General features: G+C 40.3%; 1 protein-coding gene across 18 annotated transcripts in view; it reads left to right on the plus strand.

The window, feature by feature from the left end:
• The window catches only part of LOC131677680 (C-terminal-binding protein), a 215963-nt gene that overhangs the window by 162430 nt on the left and 34943 nt on the right, over positions 1-18590 (plus strand). For 16 of the 18 annotated variants that reach the window (XR_009303411.1, XR_009303412.1, XR_009303413.1 and 13 more), the window contains 3 exons: positions 3341-4202; positions 12887-13192; positions 13266-13526. Coding sequence is in view for 14 of the 18 variants with exons in the window: in XM_058957636.1 (XP_058813619.1) it covers positions 4020-4202; positions 12887-13192; positions 13266-13526 (750 nt within the window). In the remaining 4 variants the exon portion in view is untranslated. The remainder of the gene's footprint in view (positions 1-3340; positions 4203-12886; positions 13193-13265; positions 13527-18590) is intronic. The other 2 variants (XM_058957634.1, XM_058957635.1) reach the window with 1 other exon arrangement.

Below are 18590 nucleotides of genomic sequence, written 5' to 3' on the forward strand. Positions count from 1 at the left end.
CAAATCTGGTCATACATGAGAACATGCAATAGCGATCATTCGCGCACACCTACACCCGCGATATCGTTTACATTAAAACGCTTAGCACTTAAGAACTCATAATCATAAACATTAGACGTCTCAGGGCGCCATAGCCGGATACTCTAGCGAAATGGGGGTACTCTCTCCCTTCTAGATCTTAACCGTATACTAAAAATCGCAATTTACGTGAGCATTCAAGCAAGCGGTAACACGATTATACAAACGAACTTATGCACAGGAAGTTACGAAACACACGATCAAAACCTTTAACTAACAAACGGTCGAACCCTTCGCGATAATACATCCCTGATCGCAAAAGTGAACATGTAACTGCGATCATTCAGAAAACATACAGCAATGTTTTGATGTATAACATTTCCCGTCTCATCTGCAATTGTAGTGTCTGATTCTGATAGGCAGCTCTTCCGAGAACCTAGCTCTACAGCTCCAGCTGAACTACACTCAAAAAACGAATTCATGAAATCGTTTATCTATTTACAGACTCGAATGAGTTACCTGTTTTCGGATATAATTTCTTTAATTTTAACGTTGCAACGAATAATGAAAAAATAATATAATTAGTTACACAGGATTTTTTTTTCAAAGTTTTCATAACGCCTCAAAAGAGTTAGGAGGAACTTCGACGACGTTTGGGAATATAAAACAATTTAGTTTGTTTGCCACGCACTGGCAATTAGAGGAGTAATAACGATCGAACTTCCTGCGTACTGGATTGGTTTGGAGCTTTAGTTTTCCCTGAGTATAATCGAGGTTTTCTTTTATGAGATTAAAGTTCCCTAAAGTTCCCCACGTTTCTCATGATAGTAGACAATAGTGGATATGCTATTTTCAATTACTTTATTCAAAAAATTAAAATATCGGAAGCACAGAATGGAATTGGACCATGATTTAAGAAAAAACAGTTGCACCGAAGTATTTTCACACGAAAGATACGTACCGCGTAAACACCAGCGTTAATGAGAAAATCCGCGTAAAAAACCGCATTAATTGGAAAATCGAAAGATGACATCAGATCTTGACGTTTTATTCATTTTGGCATTGAACATACGATTCTGATTTTTGAAATTTCCATCTCCACTACCTGGGCGAACACGTAGATGATGCGATAGTGCTGCGTAAGTCCATTCCAGAAAACACTTCTACATCTGATCAAGGTCATTCGCAATAACTTGTAGCTTATTGACTCGAGTAAAATGGTTAACCCCAATCCAAAATGCTGAAAGCTTATCAATTTAAATATAAAATCATTTCTTTAAAAAGATTTTCTTTGCTGAACATTCTCCAGTTTAGTTGTCAAATTGACAATACTATTGCCAAATTTTTTAGACAGGATAACTTAAAATTTTGTTATTGCGCGCCAAGCTGGCAGGCAAAATGCTGAATTTGTATCATCAAATTTTGGTGTGTAGATTTCACTTCGATCGCTATTCGTGCTGACCCATTCATGTCCATGTTGTTTGTGGACAACAACGTTTTTAAACAGCTATAACTTTTGATTGAGGCGAGATTTGCTCATAAAAACAAGTAAGACTCATTAATGTGATTATTGCATTTAATTTGTTACAAGGATCAGCTCTAGAACTGAAGTTATTTCAATTAGTCTGATTGGATTCCGATGAAGCAGTGCTGCCAGGAACAGTTTGCGTTGACGAAGGAAAATGATTTTTTCATATATCTTCGTTATAATGCAATATTATTGAAAACTGATAAAACTTACCAATTTAGACTGTAGTTGGCTACGTTTTCCACGTTATTGGACTATTGTAATTATTCTAGCAGAATTGTATTGAGCATTGGAAGGTAAAAATTGACCAGCTTCTAGCACTGCCATGGAAGCACCTATCTTTATGAAAATAGGCTTTTCGTGTTTCTTGACCCCACCGTTTTCAAGGAAAAATAGTTTTGAAACCTTACATGCACTAGAAAAAAGTTGGGCATGAAAGGGTTAAAAGATTTCCGTTCATCCGGAATCTTCGAAATTGCGCGTTTGTTTTATAGATGTTATATGAATAGTTAGGTGGACATTAATCCCTGAAAACTGGTAGCTCTTATTCCAGACATAAAATTATGGCTTCCCATGCAAATGTTCAAACTTTAGCTGAATGCTTTCATTGTCGTAGTCGTGAGCAAATTTTTACACCCACTTAAAGCGAAACGATTTGTCATTGATTTTATAACTGCACAGGAAACCCTCGGTGTCGTCTGAAAAATGTAGTTTATTCCATTGATCTACGCTATCAACACTAAGAAATGCAGTAATGCGTAATAAACCGTGATATCAACGACCGGTGAACCGAAGAAAAACTACTCTGAAATGGCAACACTGTACGTCATCAAAATGGTCGCTTAAGTAGCAACGCACCGGTACGGATGCTCTTACTAATAATTTTTTAACCCAGAAAACTCTGAAAACGTCAATACACTCAATGGCAGGTTTGCTTAACGTTCCCCTACATGAGCTTCTAGTTCCAGTAGAGCACGAGTCGTTTATAAATTAACCTTCTCTTACTCTCCGCCATCGCTCGTTCATTTCTGCCAGCACCCACGTTGTGCGGCTCCGTACCGTACAAAATGATGGCGCTAGCGACGAGAACCGGACGGCAGCTGAGTCTGAGAGCACCCGCAGTAAAGCTAGTCAGAGAGCAGTCGTGTTCCGGTTTAATATGAATATATGTTACAAATGTCGACACGTTCCGACACATTCCCTAAACTCAACCCTCAGAAAAAACATTCACAAACACACACACATTCATATCATGTATTCACCCAGACGGCACCAGGCTGGAGGACGAGGACGCTTGAAATGTGCCGGGAAAAGCCGGTTTCTGCTGAATTACGAGGTGCTGGTGGACAAACCTGCTTGAATAATACGAGGGAGCCGGAGTTAATCGAGGGCTGGCGCAGCAGCATCACCCTCATGTACGCGTGGTTTCACCCGTTTCTACACCGCGCGCTGTTACTTCTACTGTCATTGTTGTTGATATTGTTAGCGGTGCTACTTCAGCCAACTGCCGGCAGTGGTGTGGTGGTGGCTGAAAAATCGATAAAATTTCACCCCTTTTATCTCGTCCTGCTTTTTCATGCAGGGCATGTTGTTAGAGCTTCTCGCAAGTATTGAAACGACTTTTAAAGTCCTCTGCGGTTCACTGCAGAAGAAAGAAACTTTATGCTTCAAGTTTTTGATGCGACCTGTGACCTTCTTGAACATATTTAAATTTTGTTGATACAAAAACATTTAAATACTTTTTTGTCGTATAACCAATAACTAATCAAAGGTTTTTCTGCTTCATTTTTTCAGAACCCGCCACAATGAGGACTACGGTTAGGCGAAAATAACCTTTCCCAATAACTCGTAGCCAGAGGACAAAGCCTGAGAAGTGCACGCAAAAATTTCACGCAGTGTGAACTCATACACGCGGACAACCACGGGATGCAACCGAAGGCGTATCGCTGATGCAGGAGGGGTAACTACTGATGGTGACCCACAAAAGCAGCCAACAGTCGTTCAGCGTGAATTAAAGAAAAAATCTGCAAAGCAACTTTTTTTTCTCCTTGTACAGTAATTTTGAATCGGCGAAGAGCGAAAAACCATAACCATACACAACCCGTCTGTGAATACAACAAATTAATCTGTTAGGAAGAGAGTTACTAATATTTAGTCATTCATATATATGCGCATATATTTCCTATTATAAGTCAGTGCGTGTGCTGTGTTTAGATTTAGAGCAAACCTAACCATACAGAGGTGTAATTTTAGAAGCAGTAGTTCCCCCGATTTTGGAATTCCCAGCGGAATAGAAACAACCATTTTCGGTGGTTCGTGTGTGGTGCGAAAAACGCCAGTGTTGAAAATCGAGTGTACAAGCAGTGCGTGTGTGTGTATCGTGCGTGACGAAAATACGTGCAAAGGTACTCGTGCAGTTGTCGTCATTCGCAAGGAATAACAGCTCCCCCCACCCCGCCAAAATACGTCAACAATGTTGCCGAAACGTTCCCGTTTGGGCGATGTGCGCGGGCCTATCTCGAATGGGCCGATGCAGTCGCGGCCGCTGGTCGCACTGCTGGACGGTCGGGATTGTTCGATCGAGATGCCGATCCTGAAGGATGTCGCCACAGTCGCGTTCTGCGACGCGCAGAGTACATCGGAGATTCATGAAAAAGTAAGTCGAACTACGGGTGTGTTTATTTGACGTATGTGAACAATGTTTCTGGTTGAATTGAAATCTACAAAAAGTACAGGTGGAGCTTTATTTGCAATTTTGTGGAAATCTTCGTCAAATTTGTTCAAGACTTCGTTGAAGATTCGCGCTTATCTAATATTAAATTTGTTGCCGTCAGATAAAAGAACCCTAGCATCCTACCACGATAAAGAATGGTTTTTGTTACATCTTTGTGTTTTGTCATTTGTTGTTATAAAGTGTACAGTACATAACCGCGGACTTAGAACCTGCCAAGTGTTACAAAAATGTGCCGTCTCGAAGAATTTATGGCAAGTTTACTGTTTTACAGTGCAGTGTGTACCCACCAATTGCTATTGTCTTACCCCTAGCGAATTCTATGCGCTGATAGTTACTTAGCTGGACGCGCGACAGTCATCTCTTTTTTGAGTTTCAGTAAAATTGCTGCTTTAAATGAACCCAATTTACTTGTATTTGTACCATCATATTAAATTCCAAAAATAGGGTAAAGTCTACTTTGGCCTTATTAGGGAGGGATCTTTTTACCGTTTACACCAATGCGTTAAACGTAGATGGCTGCTTTAAAAGATTGAAATTGATAAAGAAGCGGGTCAGTAGGGGGGGGGGGGGGGGGGGTTAATGGACACATTACTTAATATTATCCTTTGCTAATTCAACTCCACGTGGCTTAAAAACTTATTGAAACAGTGGAATAAATTACTTCCAGTTAGATTTATGTTTCGTAATTGATGAATCTTGCATTAAAAAATGCCTTACCTTTGAAGTGCCGTTACGTCTTATTTGATCTCTTTACTAAACAAATATTTGCTTTATAGTCGGCCAGATTGATAGGTCAAAATGGCATATATTTGCTCCATAATATTTACATAAATTTTGATAGCTACTTCCCTCGGCATGATACTGTACCTTGATTTGGTTCGGTGGCTTTTCCACTAAAGCAGAATTACAGTGATTATATCACAGAAACTTGGGATACAATTATTTTCTTTTTAGTTAAGCTACATTGTAATCAATTATAGTACTTAACTTGGCAACCTTTATTATCCACTGCCATGGTCAAATAATATACAATGTGGGTTTAGGGCCCAATTCTCTCTGCAGGCACCCTTCTTTTGTTGCTATATTTTCAATTAGATCCATGCTAACACTCACTAACACAAATTGCTTACTCTCTCATATACACTAACAATCTTTCATTCGAAACGTACAAACGTGGCCTACGCGATAACACAAACCTGGTCACAAATACGAACGCCCGCGATCTCGCCAATATTCAAACACCCCGATTGATTAGGTGCACGTGGGAACCTAAGAACCTAAGCTCGCGCAATCATGAATCGGTCACGTCCGGAAGTCTCCGCCCTAGCAGCCCAAATTCATGCCTTTAGTTGGACCAATAGAAATAAAAACTAGACAAGACAAGACATAATTGAAGAATACGCGAACATGCGAATGGCCACACGCTTATAAAAATAATGTGTCCACGCGAAGTTACATACATACTAGCACACGCGACAAAAACGTTCACATGCAAACGCTCGAGTCCTTCGCGATCATCCACGCACGACCACACCCACGATCTCGTAAAAAGTATAACACCCCGGTGACTAAGTGAATGATTTAGCACTTATAAATTAACAATCCCGGCCTCGAGAGTGAACCTCCAAATGCCTGTGTTCGCGCGATCGTGAATCGGTTTCGTCCGGAATCCCCTATTCTCGGCCCTTGTAGCATAAGTCCAATGCCTTCCGGTGGACCAATCAAAAATATGATGCTCATATCCACTAAACTACATAAAAATCGAATGTATACAAACAAAGTCACATACACGCGACAAAAAATACTTGAACCCTTTGCGACCATCCACGCAACCTATACCCGCGCTCTTCCAGACATTATAACATCCCGGTGATAATATGAACGTTTCAGCACTTGTAATCACTCAAACGCAGTCTCAAGCGTGAACCCACAGACCCCCGCACTCGCTCGATCATGAATCGTTCACGTCCGGAAGTCTCGATGCTCGATTCCAGAAGTCTAGGTCCATGCCTTCAATTGAATCAATTAAAAAGAAAGCTCTCATATACACTGGACAACACGGTCCATGGCGACATGACCGGGAAATCTAGTGATATGGAGTAACTCACTCCCTGTCAGAATGTGATCCGTACACCGAAAACTAAATGTCAGAATGACGGTCCGTGTGGCACATACACACGAGCACACGCGACAAACACGTCAACAAACGATACTTCAGCTCTTCGCGATCATCTATTCACACCTACATTCGCGATCGCAACACTCCGGTAAAAACGTGAACGTTTTAGTACTTACGAAGTTACAAACGCGGTCTCAAACGCGAACCCGTAAACGCGCGCGATCATGAATCGGTCACGTCCGGAAATCTTTATCCTCCATTCTAGTAACTTAGGTCCATACATTCAGTTATACCAATCGAAAAATAAAGCTCATATCCACAAGGTAACACGTTCCTTGGCGACATGACTGAGAACTCTAGTGATATGTAAGAACCCACTTTTTTCTAGAATCTGAACCACACACGAAAAATTAAGTATCAGATTCACGGTCCGCGCGCGATCATTCTAGAATACACGCGAATATACGAAAGCAAACAGCATTTATATAGAATTTATGCACGCGAAGTTACATACACGTTAGCACACGCGACATACAAAAGCACACGCGATCGAGCACGTTAACGTACAAATGCTCGAGCTCTTCGCGATGATACACGCGATCGCGAGTTCCTACGCCCGCACATACCTGAACCGTACAATGAATATCACATTCAGAATCACGGCCTGCTACAATTGGCCTAATGCAGTGTGGGCGACATTGCCTGTCTCGTCTGCAAATTGTAGTATATGATTCTGACGGGGAGCCCTTCTGAGAACCTAGCTCTACAGCTCCAGTAGTACAACTCTCGAAAAAAACTAACACGAAGAATGTGTAAAAACCTTGATCAGCAATACATTAAAAAGCATCTTTGTTTCATTCGCATATGCAAAAAGAAGGGAGGGTAATGTCTGGGACAGCACCCGAATATCGTGGATTGAAAATTCAAATCTAACGATATACAGTCTCCTGAATAGATGCTCCATCCGTCGCCTTCAAGCACCTATCGTCAACTGATTTCGCGAATATAGAGTTCAAGATTTGTGGCAGCAATTTACATGAAATGAACGACTATCTAACTCTAGGTTTGATCGAATCTTTTGCAAGACAAATTTTTTGGTACTTTAACAAGTGTTTAACAATTGGATATAAATATTAGATTTGTTTATTGGGGACTTTAACCTCAATGGGTTATTCGCCCTTAGGAAATAAATAAAACGACTGGTGAAGAAACCAATCTACAAGTAAAGACTTCGGTTTACTGTATGATAGAAGATGAATTCTCTAATAAATCGTCTGCTTAGTAAATCGATCTGCATGTAAGTCTTCTATAAAAAACTGATTTTACAAAGTCTCCAGAAAAAAATACTTCGTCCGCCGTTCAACTTTCGGAGAGCGGTGAAAGATTGATATTTTTTAAAACAAGTGAGAATAAGTCATAAAAGAAGTTAAGATGAATGGGGGCAGGGGACGAGCATTGCGTTGTTGGTTAACTGTTATGTTTCCAACAAAAAAAAACACCTTTAACAGGCCAACGTGGGTACCCGGGTACCCACAAATTGAAATGCTCATAACTATGGCTTCCTTTATTCGATTTGGACACTTTTAGATTTTTTGGATTCAGGAACTCGTCCACTTTTTGATTTATAAAATTGAACCGGATGAATGGATCTGGTGCTTGGTAATCCGGATTTCTCGGGGTAATGTTCCAGTACTAGGGTATGATTTGTAAATTTTAATAATGTCTTAGCAATATGAGTATCAAAACTCTTCAAATTGTCTCGGAAGGCTGTTATTTATTGTTACGGGACCCGATGGCAATTTAAAAAATGGATTTAGAATGGAATGGCCACTTACGACCCCACGGGAACCTGCTCCAGAATGTCCGTTCCGGGGTCAAATCACCAAATGGCTTCAAAACCACGAGATACAGCCTACTGATGCAATTCCAAGAATTTTGTTACCCATATTGCTAGTATTCCATTGAAGTTCACAAATAATATCCCAGTACTAGAGCCTGCTTCCGGATTCCCGGGAACCGAATGAAGTAACCCGATTCATTTTTACCAAGTCCAAAAGCGGATGAGTTCCTGAATCCAAAACACCCAAAAGCATCAAAATCGGTTGGAAATTACCTTAGTTATTGGCTTTTCAGTTTTGTAGGTACCTGGGTACCCACGTCGGCCTGTTACGTAGTAAAAAAAATTCAGGAGCCCCTCCTAACTCCCCCCCCCTTACTATATAAACAATATTATTAACCCAAAAGCTTGACTTAGTGAAGTTCTAAGATGTCACAAAGTTTCTATTTCCAGCTATGGGTAAAACATAGGAATTTCATTAATTGAAACCTAAAAAGGTACCCGGGTAACGCGTCGGATACATAACGGTTAATCGTTTGCCTTGTATGCAGATCACCTGGGTTCGATTCCCATCCAAAATCTTTCTAAAGAGTTTATTGTAATTCGAAAAAGAGGAATGATCCTAAGATTAAAACCTCTATCATTGGAACAAAAAAGTATACCGTAAACCGGGGTGACATTGATCACTTTTCGAAGTAATCATTACATATTTTTAGACGCAACACATTTTTTTCAAGTTTAATATTTCTAAAACATGTACTGATGTATGGAGAGCAAGATTGGATGGCTTTACCTAAAATTGTCCGCTTACAGCTATTTTTCCTAAAATGATTTCAAGTTGAAGTACGTTTTCGTATTCTGGGGTGACTTTGATAACCTGCATGTTACCCTACATTAAGTTAATGATGTAAATGTTTTTCATTCAAATGTTTGTTTAAACTAATTCTGGAAAGATACTCACTGTTAAATAGATGTTAATTGGTATTATACAAAGTATTTCAATGTACTGTAAAATTCGAGCAACCAAAATTCGTATAATTTGTGTCCAACTAGAATAAAAGATTCTGAAAACCTTTAAAACTACTAAAATTGTTTTATGTCAATGCTTTATCAATGTACAAAAAGCTTCATCCATTTTAGCACGTTGGAATATTGAACAATAAAACAAATGTTCCGAATATTAGCTTAAAATAATTTGAAATAATTGCCAACTTGTTTCACAAAAAATGTATTTAAAATAAACAAACTCCTAAAACTAAATTTGACACATCCCAATCTAAAGGAAAACAAAAACTCGCTTGTAATTTATTTCTCATGCTCAAATCTGAGATTTGTTTTATAAAAAATAGACACTTAACGAAGCTTCGTAATAATAAGGTAAAGTCAAATTTCGTTTTTTTGTAGTTTTTGTACCCAAAAACCGAACAATATATTCACAAAGTATAACAAATCAGTATTTTATAAGTTTAGAGTAAAAATCTTTTCAAATTAAAATGATTCGATGGACTATTCTGGTTTAATAAGCGATCTACGAAAAAAGGTTCGAGTGATCAAAGTCACCCCGATGATCAAAGTCACCCCGGTTTACGGTACTATTTCCATGTACGCACTGAATTATTGTTCGAAAGCATAATTGAAAAATTAAGCTAGAAACAAAGAAGGAACGTAAAACTCAGGCTCAAACAAGGGCGTCAGAAGACTACGTCTGGGTATAAAGCTGGAAACTATGCTTTTATTTCATTTTTACTCTACAAGCGCCAACTTCAATGCCTGTTATTGAGGAAAGGTTAGCTCTGTAAAAGAAATAACGCTTTGTGATGCTCAAATCTACTCCTTCGTTGGGAGATTATCCAGACGGATAACATAAATCTCGTAGAAGTTAATCCCAGTATCGGAAGTTAATAAAGTTTCACATAATGGAAAAGCACCACATCAGTTAAATTTTGAAAGAATCGATTTTGGAATGATACTTTTGCAATTCCACTGCAAAAATACTGATTCGTCCTTCGCGATTAATACTGAATTCAGTATTTTAATCGAAGAACATAAAGATAAACAGCCAACACCATATTTCGGCAGATGTTGTTAAAATCTCATTGTCATCCACACCATCTATTTTTGTTTTGTGAGCTGGTAAATAATCCAGAGATGGTGGTCGATGAAAACATTGATAACGAAATTATGTACATCAACGTCGAATAATGTATACTGCAGAAATCATACTTGCTTATTACGCAATACATTTTTAGTAGGCGATGAAATCCAAACATACAATTGAATTTCATGGTCATGATGACCTTTTATCTTCCTGCTTGAAGTTGTTTGGGATTTGTCAAACACAATATATATTACAACTCACAATAGGATTTAGACAAATCGTGTTGAAAATTTCATTTTCATCACTAAATCACCATTACGGAATAAATTTCTCCAAGTATACTTTGTAATTCTTAACATTTCTCCATTTTGCGACATGAATCATTTCAATAGTAATTCTTCAAAAGGGCTAATGAGATTTTTGTAAACAAACTTATTTCGCTTAATATTCCGTTACCGAGCTGCATTTCATGAAAAATACATATGAATCAACATATTTACCATTGGTACAATCAGTTCCACATGTTTTCTGTGTTGAAATGATAACAAATTAAGCGAAATCAGTAAAACAAAAGTTTGTTTACAAATCTTATAAGCCCTATTCAAAAGTTGATATGGATTTAAAGGTCATACTAGGATTCTTGCTGTTAAGCTAATATTTTAAATTGCAAAATCGATGTTATCCCTTTCATACCCAACTTTTTTCGAATACATGTATGGTTTTAAAACTATTTTTCCTTGAAAACAGGGGGATCAAGGAACACGAAAAGCCTTTTTTCATAAAGATAGGTGCTTTCCTAGAAGTTGCTCAAGTGCTAGAAGTTGCTCAAGTTTTATTTCAAATGCGCAATACAATTCTCCTAGAATATTTACAATAGTCCAATTGCGTAGAAAACGTAGCCAAAGACAGGATAAGTTTTATCAGTGCTCAATAATATTGCAACCTAACGAAGATATATGAAAAATTCATTTTCCGTCGCCAATGTAAACTGTCCCTGGCAGCACTGCTCCATCGGAATCCAATCAAACTAATTGTAATAACTTCACTTCTAGACCTGATCCTTGTAACTGTTAATACTCAAATGAAAGGTAATAGTCACATTTATTAGCCTTACTTGTTTTTCTGAGCAAATCCTGCCTCAATCAAAAGTTATAACTGTTTAAAAACGTTGTTGTCCACAAACAACATGGGCACGAAGTGGTTAGACGTCGAGACCCGTAACTACCCAGGGCAATTTCGTGGCACGAAAAAGTTTGAGAATCGCTTGTCTAGATCGAGTATTCGCTAGGTGGAATATTTGCTGAAGGTAAAAATGGCACTGAAGCTTACGAACGTGATACTTATTCAGTTTCATCACATCAAGCATTCAGCTCAAATAACTCTAAACGGATGGAAGTGCTCAAATTTCTCCTCCCAACCACTGCGCTCAAAATGAAACGTCAGAATTCAAACACGCTGAGTTATTCACGCCCACACGAACAAACACGGTAACATAGAAATGCTTGTACGTACGCCTCGCGTGTATATCTTGCATATATTAAAACGCTCCGGTAATCATGTCAATATGTTAGCACATAAGAATTTATGAACGCGGTCTAAAATGCGATTATACCAACGCTTGTTCTTACGCGATCATGAATCGGTCAGGTCCCCTATCGGTGGTCCTAGCAGCCTAGGTCCATGCGTTCTGTTGAGCTATTCTCAAAAAAAAAAAAAAAATGACGCTCATATACATTAGACAAATTTCAGGGCAACATTGCCGGGAACTGTGATATGGCGGAACTCATTCTTCCGGCTTCTGAGCCGTAGCTTCAAAATTAAACATAAGACTTATAAAATTATAAAACGTGGTCTCAAGTGCGAACATATGAACGCTCGTTCCCACACGATCATGGAATCTCCACGTCCCCACATCTGAACCGAACACTCCATATCACAATCTGAATAACGGCCCTTATGCAATTGGCATTGAGCAGGTTAAGGGTGACATTTCCGTCTTGTCTGCAATTGTAGTGAGTTTTTCTGACAGGGAGCACTTCCGAGAACCAAGTTCTACAACTCCAGTTGCACTACTCTCAAAAAAGTGCTGCGAACTTAGGAAAATCTAAAGAGTATCAAGAACGTTCTACAAGCTTTAAGGAAATCCAACAAACTGCAAGTAACTCTTACATATTTGGAGGAAATCTGTAAATTTTAGTGTTCCGAGCTTCAAAAAAAGTTGTCCGATGCTAGAGAATTTTTTAGGAAAACCACATATCTAGAGTGAAAACTTATTTAAAGTTTATTTCAAAGGAACGTACCATAACTACAACAGATACAGACATGAGATTTTCAGCCAAATTCAGTAGTTCACAATTTCCAATGCCCTTTTTTCTGAAAAATCTGAATTCTAATTTATACACATTCCATCGAATATAGTCTTGGCAGCTAAGAAAATAATATCCTGCCCAATAAAGTTGAAATGGGGTTATGCAATAATGCCACGCTATAAATATTCATCTATACAAATGATTTACAATTGTTTTCCTTATTTTCCCTCTCCCCCCGAAAAGGTATTAAACGAAGCGGTCGGAGCACTGATGTGGCACACAATCATCCTCACGAAAGAAGATCTGGAAAAGTTCAAAGCGCTGCGGATAATCGTCCGCATTGGTAGCGGCGTGGACAACATCGACGTGAAGGCAGCCGGTGAACTGGGGATCGCCGTGTGTAACGTGCCAGGCTACGGAGTCGAAGAGGTCGCCGATACCACCATGTGTCTGATCCTGAACCTGTACCGGCGAACGTACTGGCTCGCGAATATGGTTCGAGAGGGTAAAAAATTCACAGGACCCGAACAGGTGCGGGACGCGGCGCAGGTAAGGAGCATTGCTTTTTTTCGTACAAAGTTATGAGTTGTTGAAAAGATTAACAAGTTTAATTTTTTTTTAGGGTTGCGCAAGAATACGAGGAGACACCCTGGGTCTGGTCGGGCTCGGCAGAATAGGCAGCGCCGTGGCGCTGCGAGCGAAAGTGTTCGGTTTCAATGTGAGCTTCTACGACCCGTACTTGCCGGATGGTATCGAGAAATCGCTTGGTCTGAACCGAGTCTACACCCTGCAAGAGCTGCTATTCCACTCGGACTGTGTGTCGCTACACTGTACATTAAATGAACATAATCATCACTTAATTAACGAGTTCACGATTAAACAGGTGAGTTTCAGACTGTGGTCGATTAGAATCGAATCTCAAATTGTATTGTATGTCAAAGTTACAAAAAAATGGAGTTGGTTGGTAGAGCGTTTACAGGATTTTTAGTTAATTAAATAACTTTGTTATCCTCTGAAAGTTCTAAGCAGCCCAACATTGTAGGGCTTGGAACAATTTCCATCAACTACATCGCTTTATTCTGTATTATGTTGAATTGTTCGGCTCGTCTGAAATATTGTAGGGCAAAAATCTCGCTTTTCCACCAGCGTTTACGAGTCATCCCGTTTCTGCGTACGGAATGATGAAGAGGTCAAGAAGAGATTGAATCACATACCGAAAACAACACATGGGAACTAGTTCAGCTCCCACCTAGCCTAAAACAAGTAGGTGTTTAAACGTAGCATGTCGTGCGCTATCAAGCACGCTTTGTGGCGCAAAGCTTGTCACAAAAATATGGAAACGATTATAAGAAAATTTTCTTGAATCATTTCGACAAGTTTTCAAACTATCTCTTGCTACTGGAACATATCCAACAGGAAAGCGGTCTATATTTCCCCGTCTATAGTTAAGAAAACGAATCGGACTTCGATAATTCACAATTACTGCATATTTGTAAGATGATCTAGTGTCCACTTCTGAATGGGATTTGTGGATAGTTACCTAGACCGGAGCAATCCGTGGTGGAACACCTAATCGTTATGTCGGATTTTTGGTGCACTACTCGATGAATCTCATCGCGCGGGTGGACGTACTAAATCAGTTTGAATTCGATTTGTGTAGCTCACGGACGGTCAAATTTCGACCAGTTTCACACTCGACGGACTTCTTCCGGCAGTTATCACTGTATCGAGTAGAAGTTTTTCGATTTTCACGGTGTGGGTGCCGAGGATAGCTTTAAATTCCGGCAAATTTGCATCTGAAACTGCTGTGGGTAGCAGAATCTGACAGATTGTGCCGGTGGGGATTTCTGAACCGTACCGGTAGTTTGTTTTCGCTCTGCATTTCGGGTCGGGCCACGGGAAACAATATCAGCAGGATTATTTTGTCTGCATTCAGGTAGCCATCCTTCTCTTCTTCGGCCAACTGTGTCTTGCATCACGTTGCTTAGTACGAGGTCGGTGCTGTACTATAAGTGATGGTGTCCAATTTCAGTATCCTCAGTTCGTTCTCGCCAGTAGTTTCGCCGAACGTGTTGATTTCAAATATTTTCAGAATCTTAGAGTACATTTTGGAGATATCTGCCGTGTGTGCTACTTTGTAGGTGTGAATGCGAAGTACGATGAAGTACAGTTCGCTTTGCACTTTTAGAAGCTACAAGAAGTACGTCGTTTAAAGCTTTAGTAGATGGAACGAGTTCACGCTGGTATCTAATACTACCCGACATTTCAAGCATAAGCTGGGGGGCAGAATCCTAAAGGTTTATCTGTCTCTCGGTGCAGTGGAAAAGCCCACAATACCTTCATGCTTATAGTCTAAATTCGCCATGTGGCCCACGATTGTTGTTTTTTTAATGCTTGAAATAGGACTACCGATGAAAACACCATCACTATCCTATATAAAACCGGACCATATTTATTATTTTCTAAGAGGCCTCATAGTGTTTGAGCCTACGAGAATTCATAGGCTTATCATCAGTGCTATATCTTGTAAGTCGCCCAGCAGTTTCTTTGAATGCTTGTTGGACTTGTCGGGGATTGTTTGTATAGAAACAGAAAGTATGATTTACAGACTACTTCTGCTGTGGAGAGCGTGAGGATGGCCTTTACACTTTTCGATCAAAATCGCTGCATCATGAGTTCGACCCGGAGGCACCAATTAAGCAGTGTTACGAAATTTCAAAATCAGTTACCTATTTCTGCTTGCATTTACCGAAACCGACATTCAGATTCAACGCCTCCCTCATTCATTCACTTTCCAGCTGACTGAAATTTCATGCAGAATCGAATGCTTGAGTGCAGAGGAAATATATATTCATTCACCAACCAAAGTATTCATTTTTTATTATGTGGACAGTTTCAAGGCAGAAGTTAGCATCTTCTACATTTTCGAGCATAAGGGAACTGCGTAATCTATATTTGGTGCACTTTTGATCAATAATCCCTCTCAGAGCTAGAATAGAAAAAAAATCACTTTGCTTCTGAAACCGAACATGTCCGTACCTGAAAGCGCTGCGTCGGCCGAACGAATGACGATTGAAACGAACCAAAAATTTCATTCATCGCTGCGGGCGTGAAATGAATTTTGTTTTCTTTCAAGTTCAGGCAACGATGTCAATTTTTTTAAGCTCTGCAATTAAGTACTGGACAGACACGTCGGCAACGTAAGACACCAGTCACAATCCACACCAGGTGAATTTCTTGCAGGTGTGGCACCTTGTCGAACAGATTCCGATGTTCCAGCTTCAGCATATGGAGCTTGTCGGATGTGTGTGCCGTCCGCTGACGTCTTTCTTGGTGGATTGACCAGACACTCGAGATTGCAGACGAATGTTGACACTCTAGATTGGAATTTGACTATCCTCATGTCGCGAGTGCATGGCTTCACAATTTACTGAGATCACTTATGGGAGTTAGATCGCTGCTTTTTACACTCAAACGGTTGACCATTCCTTCCGTAATAAAGTTTACTTTACTAGCCAATATTGAAAAGGACGCGACAGGGATGAGCTTGGCTATGTTTGTCAATGACATCTACCACTGCGGTGAGCAGCAATACGGTTTTCGCGTTGGTGGCGAAATAGCTGGATATAGACACTTGGTGGTCTACTGTAGAGGGTGTCTTCGATTTTTCGATGGACGGAGGGTGCGGCTGGGGCCCCGATATTTTGGGTCGAACGCCGCGTTCTGGAACAACTAGCAGCACAACTTCATGCAACAGTGTGTTGGCGAGCCTCACACTTGCGGCAGACTTGAAGCAAGAACAACTGGTAAGGTGTCCTTTTCATAGGCAGTTGTAGCAAATACCAACGACTCGCATGTTCTCTCTTTTATGGGATGTGGACAAAAAGTTGTAGATTAAACTGGCTCAATCTTTATTTGCTGAGTTACCATTTGCTGAGTTTACATTTCTGAGTTGATCGTAGGGATGTTGGCTTTGGATAACTCCCTGGCGGATCTTGAGACTGGTATGCCACTTCACTGTTTTACAGAATCAGGGTCAGGAACTAGGTGCTTTGATCGTAACTTGGAAGCTTTCCCTTTCGTTGTGTGGACTCTTTTGTGTCGATATGTCGAGAGCATTTACGACCACGAGCATGGTGGTGTGCTTTGACTCACCGATCAGCTCCTGCTTAAGATAGTGCAGGCTCAAGTTACAAGACTGCTAACTTTGTTTACCAGCGATCACTCTTCTTTATGACGTCCTTTTTGTTGAGCGACAGTTCACCCTGGATCACAATTACACGCAAATTCGTACCGTACCGGTTGAAATAGTGGCGTCGAGTATATTAGCGTGGGTGAAATTCTGATTCACGAAAAATAACCTCGAAATTCCGCCAACCCCGCATTAGAAACGAAGAAGAAACATGGAGGGTCATATTACATTTTTCCGGAGTGCAGTTTCATCTGTCCATGAACAAGTAGGACTCGAGTCATTAAGCAGCGATCTTATAGTAAATGGTCTTACAAACGGGATCAGCCATCTTCCAAGCCTGCTGCGAGCGACACAAGGAAAAAGCCCAAAAGTGTTGCTGTTGGGTCGCATTTCACTACGTACGGGACTGTACCTTCAAAATGTTTCGAATGGAAGTAGTTTGGGTATCGCGAAGGCTACTGCAATAGCTTAAAAAAGAAGCAATGTTCCTAGGATCTGATGTAGTCGATGTCGATGCAGTGGATTATACCTATGGTTACTTTTTGCTGTCAAGTTACTCAAAGCTACTTAACCAAAAGTGTTTAGCGAAATGCTCGAGTTCTGCAACCGAACCAAAGTCAAATTTTGGGCAAAAGAAGAGTGTATCATAACTCCGGTTGATTATTCGGAATGTGCAGCGCCGATTGTCGTTGTCCACAAAGAGCAAACGGAAGCATCCCAATTTGCAGAGTCTGTTCAACGGGTCTTAACTCCGCTTTGCAGCCTCATCAGTATCCACTGCCATTCCCAGAAGACATTTTTGTCAAGTTAGCTAACTGCAACATTTTCATCCAGATTGGTCTTACGGACGCTTTCCTACAGGTGGAAATCAACAATCGGTACCGTCATTTGCTGACAATTAACACTCACCGTGCTCTCTACCACTGCTACTTCCTTCCACCTGGTGTAAATGTAGTGCATGGTGCTTTTCAGCAGCTCATCGATGCCATGCTAGCCGGCCTTAAGGGCACTTCTGGTTATCTCGATGTCGTACATCGTTGGCGATGAGATACAAGAGGAGCACGTTGATAAGTGCAGATTCAGTAAGCAACAGATACGCTATTTGGGTCATATTTTCGACCGTCCTGGATTGCAACCTGATCCAGTAAAAATAGAGACAATAACCAAGCTACATCCTCCCACTGACGTTTCAGGTGTTCGCTCTTTCCTTGTGGCGATTAATTATTACGACAAGTTTGTGCCCAACATGCGACAGTTGGGCGATTCGTTCGACAACTTGATGAAGTCGGAGATTAATCCAGAGTGCTAACAAGCGTTAGAGCGATTCAAGCATTTTCTCTCATCGGGACTTCTGCTGATGCAACTACGATCCGAAATAGGAGATTATAGTATCGGTTGACGTATTATCTGTTACCCTCGGAATAACCATTAGTCACAAATTCTTCGATGGGTTAATCAAGGTTCAGCACAAAAGCGGAACCGGCCCGATCGCGAAGGTTTAGAAATAATATTTGCAATCATCATGTTCTCTAACATGATTTTCGGTAGGAGATTCCGTCTTTTGGTTCTAAGAAGGGCATACCGGTGTATACGACAAACGTTTTGCTCTCAATCTGCTGTTGCACGATTTGGACATCGAATATGTGCCAACCGACAAGTTTGGCAACGCTGACGTGTTGTCTCGACCAATCAACCAAACGTTAAGCCAGATGCATGAATGCATTTTGTTTGCTGAACGAATCGCTATTCCATCGC

Source organism: Topomyia yanbarensis, chromosome 1 (assembly GCF_030247195.1).
Source record: "Topomyia yanbarensis strain Yona2022 chromosome 1, ASM3024719v1, whole genome shotgun sequence".
NCBI classification, from domain to species: domain Eukaryota; kingdom Metazoa; phylum Arthropoda; class Insecta; order Diptera; family Culicidae; genus Topomyia; species Topomyia yanbarensis.